The sequence below is a fragment of the Alnus glutinosa genome, chromosome 5 (genome assembly GCF_958979055.1).
Source record: "Alnus glutinosa chromosome 5, dhAlnGlut1.1, whole genome shotgun sequence".
Classification (NCBI taxonomy): Eukaryota; Viridiplantae; Streptophyta; class Magnoliopsida; order Fagales; family Betulaceae; genus Alnus; species Alnus glutinosa.
The window spans coordinates 8,750,293-8,762,086 of NC_084890.1; the positions used below are offsets into that span (position 1 = coordinate 8,750,293).

At 39.5% G+C, this 11,794-nt stretch overlaps 1 protein-coding gene across 1 annotated transcript; it reads left to right on the forward strand.

Moving 5' to 3' along the window:
• Nucleotides 1-9,553: 9,553 nt before the first annotated feature.
• On the forward strand, nucleotides 9,554-10,427 carry LOC133868921 (late embryogenesis abundant protein 14-like). Its single transcript, XM_062305919.1, has 2 exons — nucleotides 9,554-9,709; nucleotides 9,801-10,427. The coding sequence occupies exons 1-2, from the start codon at nucleotides 9,575-9,577 to the stop codon at nucleotides 10,425-10,427; spliced, it is 762 nt and encodes a 253-aa protein (XP_062161903.1). The 5' UTR covers nucleotides 9,554-9,574.
• The last annotated feature ends 1,367 nt before the right edge of the window (nucleotides 10,428-11,794 follow it).

The following is an 11,794-nucleotide window of genomic DNA, read 5'->3' on the forward strand; positions in this document are numbered from 1 at the left end:
GCATCAGCAACCCGATTTTCTTTCCCCCGCTTATATTCAATGACGAAGTCGTAACCCAACAACTTGGAAAGCCAACGTTGTTGAGAAACCGTGCCAACCCGCTGCTCCAATAAAAACTTCAAGGCCTGTTGATCGGTCTTTACCTTAAAAGGTCGGCCCAATAAATAGGGACGCCAACGTTGGACAGCCATAACCAATGAGAAGAGCTCCTTCTCATAAGTCGAGAGGTGCAAGGCTTGACCCTTCAAGGCTTGGCTGAAATACGCAATGGGGTGGCCGTCCTGCATCAAGACTGCGCCGATTCTAGTGGCACAAGCATCGCATTCAATGGTGAAAGTCCGCGAGAAATCTGGAAGGCGCAAGACTGGGGGAGAAGTAACAGCAGCCTTAAGTGTAAGAAAAGCTTCAGTAGCCAGTGGTGACCATAGAAATGAGTTTTTCTTTAGGAGGGCAGTGAGCAGGGCCGCAATTATCCCATACCCGCGGATGAATTTGCGATAGTAGCCCGTAAGCCCCAAAAACCCCTGAAGAGACTTGATAGAAGTTGGTAGAGCCCACTGAGACATTGCCGCCAGTTTCGCAGGATCAGCGCGTACACCATCGGCTGAAATAATGTGGCCAAGATAATCGATCTCCAGCACCCCAAACCTGCACTTAGAACCCTTAGCAAACAATTGATTAGATTGAAGGATCTGCAAAACAGTGTGTAAATGAGCTAAGTGATCTGCCAAATTTCTGCTATACACCAGAATATCGTCGAAGAAGACTAAAACAAACTTCCGGAGACAAGGTCTAAAGATATCATTCATAAGGGCCTGGAACGTGGCAGGGGCATTCGTCAAGCCGAAGGGCATAACGAGAAACTCGTAGTGCCCCTTATGCGTGAGGAAAGCAGTCTTGGGAACATCCGCCGGCCTAACCCGTATTTGATGATACCCCGTGATGTGAATTTTAAATGTACTCGCAAGTGCACAAATCGTTTGCAATAAAAGGGTTTTGCAAGTGCGAGGTCGATCCCACAGGAAATTGTGTTCTTGAAAACAAATTTATGAATAAATTAATTAAATCTTAACCTAGTTCCAAAAATTAATAGATTTTGATAAATAAAGAAAACATAAACTAAATAAAGTAAAATAAAACAAAAGAAAAGGTACTAAGGTTTTGGAATCCACACCCACCAAATCATAGCAACATATTATCATGTTCATCAATACACATCCGAAGTTCTCACCATACAAATCTTATGTATGTTCTACTATGCTTCAAAAAATCATTAAATCATTCAATAAATCCGTTCTTTGCACAAATCACAAAAGATATCCGGTTTTAACCAAATCATCAAATGTATCCGTAGAACGAAACACAATGAATATTCAACGTTTTGATAAATAAAAACCCAAGCAAGCAATTATGTGAAATTATCTCAAATCATCAAATGTATCCTTGAATCACAAAAGATATCCAAGAATCATTCCACAAATTGAAAAGAAGTAAAACATAGGAAAAATTAAACCAAATAAAATCGGATAGTATAAACTTACATGAAAATATTGTTGCTCTTCAATAGTGAGGCTTCATCCTCAACCTTAGTTGAAAAACTAGCTACGCATGACTATGAAAAATAAATTCTAAACTAAAGAAAAACTAAACTAAAAAGAAAAGAATGTATTTGGTCTCTAGCTTCTCCTCCTTTTTCTTGAGCCTTAGAGGTCTATTTATAGGGAGAAAACAAATCCTAGAAGCCCTAGAATTCCTAGAAAAATTGGAGGTTAATCTCCTAGTTTGAGTAGGAGACTTAAAACACAATCCAAAAAGGAGAAGGATTCCAAATTCGTCCAAATTTGCGGTATTTTATTGCGAGGCACTTTTGGCATAGCAAACGTCCGAATTAGGAAAATCCTATTTCATAAGGATTTGTAGAAAATTGAGTGAGCTTTCCAATACCTCTTGATTCACTTCAATCGAATACTTGTACTGAAAGTTATGGTCAAAATACTATAACCTATGCAGAATCTGAATTCTAATCCGATTTTGACTCCAATTAGAGAAATTCCGATTTAGTCCTCTCCTTGATTTGGTTGAACATAACCACATTATCTAGGTCTTCTCAAAGTGTGCTTTGTTTCACCTTAAAGCTATTGTTTTCTCTCAATGACCTGCAAAATACTAAAATACCAAAACTAACCAAAAACATTAGAAAATAACAAAACTAAAGGTTTAGTAAATGCAAATTAAGGGGTCCACATATGCAATATTTGACACTCATCACCCCGAACGTAAATCCAGCTTAGAAAAAATAGTAGCCCCGTGAAGTTCGTCCAGCAACTCATCAATCACCGGAATGGGGTATTTGTCCTTAATGGTAACCTGATTCAAGGCTCGGTAATCAACACACAGACGCCAACTACCATCAGGTTTTCGAACTAACAGAACCGAGGAAGAGAAAGGACTCTGGCTGGATTGAATCACGCCCGATTGTAACAAATCCTGCACGATTTTCTCAATTTCAGACTTCTGGAAATACGGGTAACGGTAAGGCCGCACGCTGACGGGCTGATCTGTAGACATTATAATCTGATGATCATGAGGTATGGGGGGAGGAAGACCCCTAGGTTCCTCAAAAACGTGAATAAATTGCTGCAAGAGATCAGAAATAGGACCAGGAGGACAGTGGAAAGTGAGCCCCTCATCCGGAGAACAAATCTGCAGAAAGAATCCCTTAGAGGTTGCAGCTGAACAAAGGACACGGGAAGCGTCCTCCACTGTTAACTCAGAGGGGCTTAAACCCGTGAGGGTAATAGGACAGGAGTGTAGAGAAAAGTGCATGGACATGGCAGTAAAATCCCAAAGAATTGGACCCAACGTCCGTAACCATTCCACACCTAACACCACGTCACACCCTTCCAAGGATAGCAAAAAAAATTCTGAAGTAATAGAGGTGCCCTGCACTCTAATGGTCACCGAAGGACACTTACCCGAACTAGAGAGGGTATCCCCATTAGCCACCCGAACCTTCAAATTCAAAGGAATGATCTCCTCCAAAGACAACTTAGGAATGGCATGTAAATCAATGAAATTATGAGTGCTCCCCGAGTCAATGAGGATGACTACCCGGTGATTGCGAATCCACCCTACTAATTGCATAGTTTTAGGGGCAACCGAGCCCGAAATGGCATGGAGAGAAATTTCAGGTTCCGTAATTTCCTGAATAATTGGCTCAGATGGTGGCTCTACGGGGTCCACTATTTCTATTGCAGGAGTATCAACAGAACCCTCCTCAGAAAAGTCATGAACATGCAGCAAGTAGAGCTTAGGGGACTTACAAACATGAGCCTGGTGCCATCGTTCATCACAGTTGTAGCAGAGGCCTTTTTCACGGCGCTCTCGCATTTGAGCCGGGGAAATACGCTGGATGGTGACAACCGGATTAGGGCGTGGAGAAGAGCTAGAGGACCCACTCAACTGGCCAGGGGAATTAGTATGGGGGCTCCAAGAAGACTGTCAGTTCAAAGAAGTTGTATTCTGTGGCTTAAATGACTTACGACCACTGATCAAGTACTCCTTCTGCAGCTTGGCAAGGCCAAAAGCTGCCACCAAATTCTGGGGGGCCAGCATACGTAAAGGTAACCGAATCTCATCCTTGAGACCACTGAGGAAACAGCTCAGTTTATATTTATCAGAGAGACCCCGAAGTCGGTTTGAAAGGGACTCAAATCGAGCCGTATAGTCCCCAACCGTTGAAGATTGGCGCAATTTGACTAAGGATTCCATTGGGTCATCGTAGGCAGGCCCAAACCGAACTAGCAAAGCCTGCGTAAATGCAGCCCATGTAGGGAACTGGCCATCCTCATCCGCATCTTGGAACCATACTAGGGCCTCACCCTCCATATGAAAAGAGGCCATGCGAACACGTTGGTAGAGAGGAGTGTTATAGTAATCAAAAAACTGGTTCACTTTGTACGTCCAGGCCGCCGGATTCGCACCAGCAAAGCGAGGGAAATCCAAGCGGACAGGTCGGGGATGCATGTGCCGGTCACCCCGAGGATTATCAACCACATCCTCCTCCGGATACCAATGGTCGTCGTGGTCATCTCGATGCTCCTGGGCAAAACGGCGACGGTCCTCTCGTTCCGGATAGGCATCACGGCGGTCGTGGTCAAAACGGCGGCGGTCCTCCCGATCATCATGCCGTTCAGGGCCTCGATGGAAATGGTCCTGTCGCTCGTGCACCAGATGAGGGGGATGGCCCCTGTCCTCACCGTCAAGAGCCCGTTCCGGAAAAGGACCAGGCTGAACTTGTAGAGCGTTATGAAGGAGGTCGGTGAAATTATCAAGTTTCTGTTCAAGCCGGATATTAAAGGTCTGCTACTGGGCGTTGACAGTTTGTTGATGGGCATGAAAATCATTGAACTCTTTGACAGAGTCCTGAAGTTGGGCAAGACGGGTACCGTCGGCCATGAGGAACAGAGAAGGGAGAAAAAAAAAAATATATATATATATATATATATATATAAGGACAGCGAAGATGAAAGGAAAGGGTCGGTGGCTTTGATACCACTTGTAAGGTTAAAGGTCTCAAATGGTGGAAATAACAGCTCACGTAGGTGAAAATGGAGAAAGAAATCAGGGAAGACAATGAAGAAAATGCACTGGATATTTACTACTGGTAGCTACGGGCTCTTGAGAGAGGCCCAATCTCTCTGAAACTACAGATATCTCAATATTTTCCCCCCCTTTCCCCCTATAGCTCCCTCCCTAAATACCCGCTGAAAATGGTATCAAATAAGAATCTCTCCTCAGCCAAAACACAGCTGTCCTAACAGAAATTGAAATAACGAAATGCTTTTCCAGCATAGGCGAATGCTGTACACGGTATCAAACGCCTATAACAGAATACATAAAGAAAACAAATGAAACGACAGCTAAAATAACCAAAACGCAAGGAAGTAAACCAGCTCATTGTTCTTCTAGAAGCTTCCACCCTCTTCTGCTACTGAAGACAGAATCCAACTCTACCATACACGTTATCTATGGAATTCCACCGTGAGTGAGTGGCAGCTCCCCCCCTACCACCGGTATGCCCATAACAGGTCAATCACATTAAAATATCGAAAAATTCAACTTCAGGTTTTAATTTCTTAATGGAGGTATGTCGTCGTGTGAAGTGTAAAATATTCGGTCCACTTGATCAACATGTTTAAGTCTTTTTCTTTTTCTTTTTTAATCAATTAATCCATGTCCAGGGTGGGTGACTAAAGGTTGAAGACTTGAAGCTTCTTCTTATTATCTTCTTGAAGTGATGATAGATACATATAGAAATTAATGAATCAAATATACACCATTAATTATGTAGCACTCCCTTTTTATTTGTAATATATATATTAATTAGGAAACCGGTTACCCAGTTATTAATCGGTTTTCTAAAATCATATAACCGATAATCGCAATCGGGGTACTTGGTTATCTGGTTACGGTTATTTTTGGTTTTTCGGTTTCCCTGTTATCCAGTTAGGGTTAATAACCGTCCTGCTTGTACACTCTTACTTAGGATTAGGACTGTAATCGAGTCGAGCCAAGTATTGAATGTTCAAGTTCGGTTCGTTTAATTTTTTTCAAACGCAAGCCGAGTTCGAGATTATCACCGAACCAGATAATCTGTTCATTTATTCTTTTAACAAACTCTAGCTTGTTCATGAGCTACTCAATTTATTTAGTCATTCCATATATAAAGTAAATGTCACGATTGTTAAAGCTTTTTTTTAAAAAAAAAAATAATAATAATACTAATTATTAATTACTTAATTATGGTTAAGATTTATTGTTTGAGTAATCAGAGAAATTAACTCAAATCTTAAATAATCTAATCTCAATTTTATATGTTTATCTTATAGTATATTTATACATTTATATACACACAAATGCACTTATATCTATATCCAAATTCACAATTACAATAATTCAACTTATATGTATTACATTACGAAGAACTTTTTTTTAAAAAAAAAAATACTTAACATGTTCTCATTACAAAGTTAAAAATAATACAAATGAAATTATACAAGCCTATACAAGTCGAGTCGAGCTGAGCTTATACGAGCCGTGCCTAAATTTATACGAGTCTGAATTTTTTGTTCAAGATCTGTTTGTTTGATAAACGAACTGATTCCGAGCTGAACCTGAGCATGTTCATGAGTAGCTCTGTTCGCTTACGGCCCTACTTAAGATGGTCCAGTTCATGAGTAGCTCTGCTCGCTTACGGCCCTACTTAAGATGGTCCAGTCTCTCGTTAACTTTTTATTATTATTTTAGTGTTAGCATGACTCAGTTCAAGTAATTCATTTTAAATAAAACAATCTGAATTCTCTACAGTTCATTTCCCCCACTTTTTTTTTTTTTTTTTTTTTTGCAGCTTTTCCCCTGGGCTCTATAGCCTAAACTGGCAACGTTAATTGTTTGAAATTATTGGGCCTTCAACTAACGGTATAAAAATGTTTCAAAAGCCCAATCCTATAAAACAACTATGGGGCAGTCCCAATTGTAATGAAAGAAAAAGAGGGCCTTTTTTGTGCAGGATCTATTCAAATGATTTGCTCCTTAATGGCTTGATTCAAAGACAAGTCCTAAGAAACGATTCATTAAACAACTTTTATCTATGCTCAATTTGTTTCGACGTAAGATAATTTAGGTTAGTAAAATATTTTTGGCAAAATTATTTTCAAAAAAATTAATTTTCTCCAAAATATTTTTCAGCGTTTGGCTCGTATGAAAAAATTATGAAAGGCGAAAATCAAAGTCTAACGACTGTCGCTGGAATTCGACAACGTCCGATCACCGTTGCCGGATTCCGACGAGCAGACTCCTTCGGATTCGGCCGGATCAATGGCTAGATCCGTCTAGATCTGGCCAGATCCGGCCGAATCAATGGACGGATCCGGCTTCTAAACATGGCCAAAATTTGGTTCGCCGACTCCGGCGACGATGACTTGATGTCGCCGGATTCTGGCGCCGGCAGGTTCTCAGTGGCTGGATGTTGCCGGATTCCGAGGCTGACTAGATTTCGACGACCGATTATTACCGAATTCCGGCAATCGAATATCAAATGTGCATGAAAAGATGAAGAGTTTAATTTCGAAAAACGATTTACAGTTTCGTTTTCTAAAAATTAAAGAAGCTTTTACGGTCAAATTGAAAATAATTTTCATTGACCATTATTTTCGCTCCTATCAAACACCGTAAAATATTAAAATTATTTTTCAGAAATCATTTTACACCGAAACAAATGGAGCATTAATTTCAAAAGATGAAGGAGTTGATTATGTGATAATTTACTCAACTTGGTTCAATTATTTAACTCTTGAAACATCAACTACTTAAATTCGACCCAACATGAGTTCATTCAAAATTAAATTCGATCAATTAAGATTCACTTCGTACATTCTTAAGATCAACAAATAAAACATAAAATCCTATTGCTTTACTCAAGTGGTTTGCAACCAAAGTTAGTTTGATTCATTTACGTGGAAATGTCTAGATTAGATGTGATGATCCTAGAGATAAAGTACCGCGAATGCGATTACTTAAAAATAAGGGACAATTGCACCGTTGGTCCCTGTGGTATGTCATAATTATTTTTACTCCCTATGGTTTAAAAAGTGCATGGAAGGTCCTTGTAGTATGTAATAATTACAAATCGATCCTTGGCGTCAAATTCTGTTTAAATTTTTAACAAATTCCGCCAAATGCCACGTCAGCGTCACGTGTCGCCATCTTATTGGTGACACGTGGCGCTAACATGCACATCTTAATAAAATAATATAAATTTATTAAAAAATAAATAAAAATACTTATTTTTTTTAAAACAAAAAGAAAAGAAAAAATGGGGCAAGGGGGTGGCCAGGCCACCCCCAGCCAATGGGGGTGGTTGCACGCCACCCCCAGAGGCCGCTTGGGGTGGCGCGCGACCACCCCAGTGGTCGGGGGTGGTCGCACGCCACCCCCGGCAACCACTCCCATTGGCTGGGGGTGGCCTGGCCATCCCTTTGGGGGTGGCTGCCACCCCTTGCCCCATTTTTTCTTTTTCTCTTTTTTTTTTTTGTTTTTTTTTTTTAAAAAAATAATTTTATTTATTTATTTTTTAATAAATTTATATTATTTTATTAAAATGTCTATGTCAGCGCCACGTGTCGCCAATAAGACAGCGACACGTGGTGCTGGGGTAGCATTTGACAGAATTTGTTAAAAATTTTAACAGAATTTGACGACAGGGATCGATTTGTAATTATTACATACCACAAGGACCTTCCATGCACTTTTTAAACCATAGAGAGTGAAAAATAATTATGGCATACCACAGGGACCAACAGTGCAATTATCCCTAAAAATAATAACAGTCTAAAGGTGGTTGCGAATTGGGTTTAAGAGGAACTCTTAATAATAATAATAAAGTTCATAAATTTAGACACTTAAATGCTAATTTGATAAAAATAAAAATAAAAAATCATATGCGAGGAACTCTGATGTTTGAATAATTTTTTTCCTTTTAATATATTATGTTAATGCACATGAAAATTCAGGTTATTTAGAGCTATTTTCTTCGCCCTCAAACAAACATAAGATGAATCACTTTTTTTTTTTTTTGTTTTTAACAGTTGAATAGGATTCAAATTTAAGGGATACATTCACAAAAAAGTATCGAAATATTGGCCGTTTTAAAAAATGGAATTGAACTTCCAGACGTCTCAAATTAGGGTATATCTAAGTTTCCAAACGTTTCAATGAAAAGTAATCTGTTAAGATTTGCTGTTAAATCCTATCAAAATTCTCAAAATACTACTGTGTTTATTTTTTTAAAAAAAAATTATAAAAAATTTCAAATATTCAGATATAAGTGTTTTTGCAAATTCCGTTAAATTCTTACCAACATCTAAATCTTAGAAATTTTTTTTCCTAAAAAAAAAGAAGGGATGGGTATTTTAAAAATTTTGGCAGGATTTAATAGCAAATCCTACCAGATTAACTTTTATTGAGACATTTGAAAATTTGAATATCCTAGCTTAAGACGTTTGAAAGTTCAATACATTTTTTTCAAAACAAATAATAGTTCAATACCCATCCAAATTTAATGGCAATTTTAAAATCGCATTAAAAAAGACAATAGTCCTTCTCATACAATTACTCCGCACCGAAAGACCTCGTAGGTTTCTCCAAGATGTAGTTCAATCGGCTGGAGACCACGCCTCATGAAGCGGAGGTCACTAATTCGAATCCTCTTTTCTATTTATTGTGTGGACATGTCAAAAAAAAAAAAAAAAATAGATAACTTCACCAGTTTATCTGACTGTTTTCCATTACAAACATTTTTTGAATTCCTGAATTTAAGAAAGCCCATGTGTTGACTACCTAAACTGCCGAGACAACAGATAAACACCGTTGTCCAACACGTGGCATCAAGTAATCGATGTGTCAAGCCAGTGGGCTGCCACCTTCTACTCCTCAAACACCTTATAACATGAATTACCTGAAAGCGGTGAAACCAAACCGAAGCAAAAGAAAACGCACAGACAATATTACAACCATGGCAGCCATGTCCATGACAAGAAACGCCATCTTCAACCTCTCAAAGGCCTTCCCTAACACCCCTTCACTCTCTCTCAGATCCTCCAGCAAAGTCTCAAGGGTCTGCTTCACCTACGCCTCAAAATATTCAGAGGTACGTATATAAAACACACATTTTGACCATTCTTTGAGTTTGACCCAACTTAATTTCCTGACGATTTTCTTTTTTGTTTTTTGAATTTCAGGGCCGAAATGCCTCTGAAGGAATGAGAGACGACTCGAGGCACGTCCACAGGGACGTGCCGGTGACAGAGCCGGGGGACGGGGATGTGACCGACGAAGCAAAAGAACGGACTAAGGAAATGAAAGAGAAGGCAAAAGAGTATGCTCATGATACCAAGGAGAAGACGAAGGAAGGAACATATAGAGCGGCAGACACGGCTGAGAGTGCAAAGGAGAAAGCAAAAGAGTACGCTTACAACGCCAAGGAGAAAACCAAAGACACGGCGAGGTCGGCGGCGGAGAAAGCGGAAGATGTGAAGGAGAGGGCGAAAGAGAATGTGCATGGTGTGAAGGAGAAGACGGAAGACGTGGCCGGGTCAGTGGCTGATAAGGCGAAGGAGGGGACGCACGAGGCATCGGAGACGGCGCAGAATATAGGAGAGAAAGCCAAGCAGACGGTGAAGGATGCGTGGGGCGCAGCCAAGGAGACGACGCAGAAGATCAAGGAGACTGTGGTTGGGAAGTATGGAGATGACCATCATGGTGATGATGATTATGATGATGATGATGATGCTGGGGGGAAGACCATGGATGAGGATGTTGTGGAGTTGAGGAGGCGTGCTGGAAATCCTAATAAGAAAACGTATTAATGGGGTTATTTTTTTTTTGCTTTTGTTGTGTTTATTTAAGAGCTCAAATAACTGAGAGATGCTTGTTCTTCTGTGTGTTAATGATGTTTGTGCTGTAACAGATCCCCCTCAAAAAAAAAAAAAAAAAAAAAAATCTCTTTGTTTTGGATTATATGTATTAACGGCAGTTAAATTGAAGTCCAGGCTGCACCATTAGCTTTGAGTTATTCTATTCATCACCCGAACCTCAAAACCTGAATATTTTTTTATTTAGAAAACACCTCATGGAGATGGGGTGATCGATGTATAACATAATATATTCTATTATTAAGTTCAAGGCAAAAATTAGAGTCATGGGCTCGATCAGTTAGAGGCAGTGAGGAAATTTTGGTGAACGATATTCCATGTAAGGGTCTATTCAAGTGGTTTGGATTGGGGCATGAAGTTTGCTGTGAAGCTTCCCTTAATTCATGAAAGTTAACGTTAGAACAGTTGGACAACACGTTCTACGAACTCAGTTCAGTTCAAGATAACACACCAGGATGGTCCGTGGAATCAAGGTTAGATTTTAAGAAAAATAGTAAGCGTAATGCCCGATAATTCAGTCCAAGTTTCATAAACTTGAATTAGAGTTTTATCTTTAGCTATAGCTAGTTTAAGGAACAACGTCAATGCTAGATTTTGACTGGAATCGCCAGCCTGATAAGGGATTCTTTCCTTATCTGTGTGGGAGATCGAGTGAGATTCTGACCAAATTTTTAGGGATTAGATATGATCTTGAATTTAGAGACTCAATTCAGTCCCGAATTTCTTGGAATTGCATATATTCTTAGCCACTTTTGGATGGTCATGTCGATTTCTGGGGGAATCTCTTCTCGAAACTTTGAGAGAATCAAACACCTTTGGGCTATCTGTTCCCAAAGGTGTCACATAAACAAAAGATGAATTATTTTGGGTCGAACTTCTTTTTATTTGAGTAAATTTTGGAGCCGAGTTGGCCTTATTAACTTATCTTGGAGTTAATACTGGATTCTTTTGAGACGAAAATTGAATAGAGTGCTGGAATTATTTTGTCGGCCCACATTTTTAGGCCAAGCTGTAGCTCATAGGCAGAGTTCCATTGGGCTCGAGTCCACATATTATTTGCATCGAAATGGATTCCAATGCTCCTAGTATGAGTTTATAGACCCTTCAAAAAAAAAAAAATAAATAAAAAATATTACCCCTCAAAAGTGTTCTTTTTAATTTTGCCTCTTCGCACCTAAAATTCTAATTCCCATCCATCAAAACGATTTACGACCCTTATAAGGTTATATAGGTATTTAATCAAATGGGTAGGACCTTTCAATCTTAACCCGTTAATTTTGTGTTGGATTTGGATCATGTTG

Coding starts and splice junctions, on each gene's coding strand:
- LOC133868921 (XM_062305919.1), top strand. CDS start 9,575: ATGGCAGCCATGTCCATGACAAGAAACGCCATCTTCAACCTCTCAAAG. Junction 9,710..9,800: donor ACGCCTCAAAATATTCAGAG/GTACGTATATAA, acceptor TTTGAATTTCAG/GGCCGAAATGCCTCTGAAGG.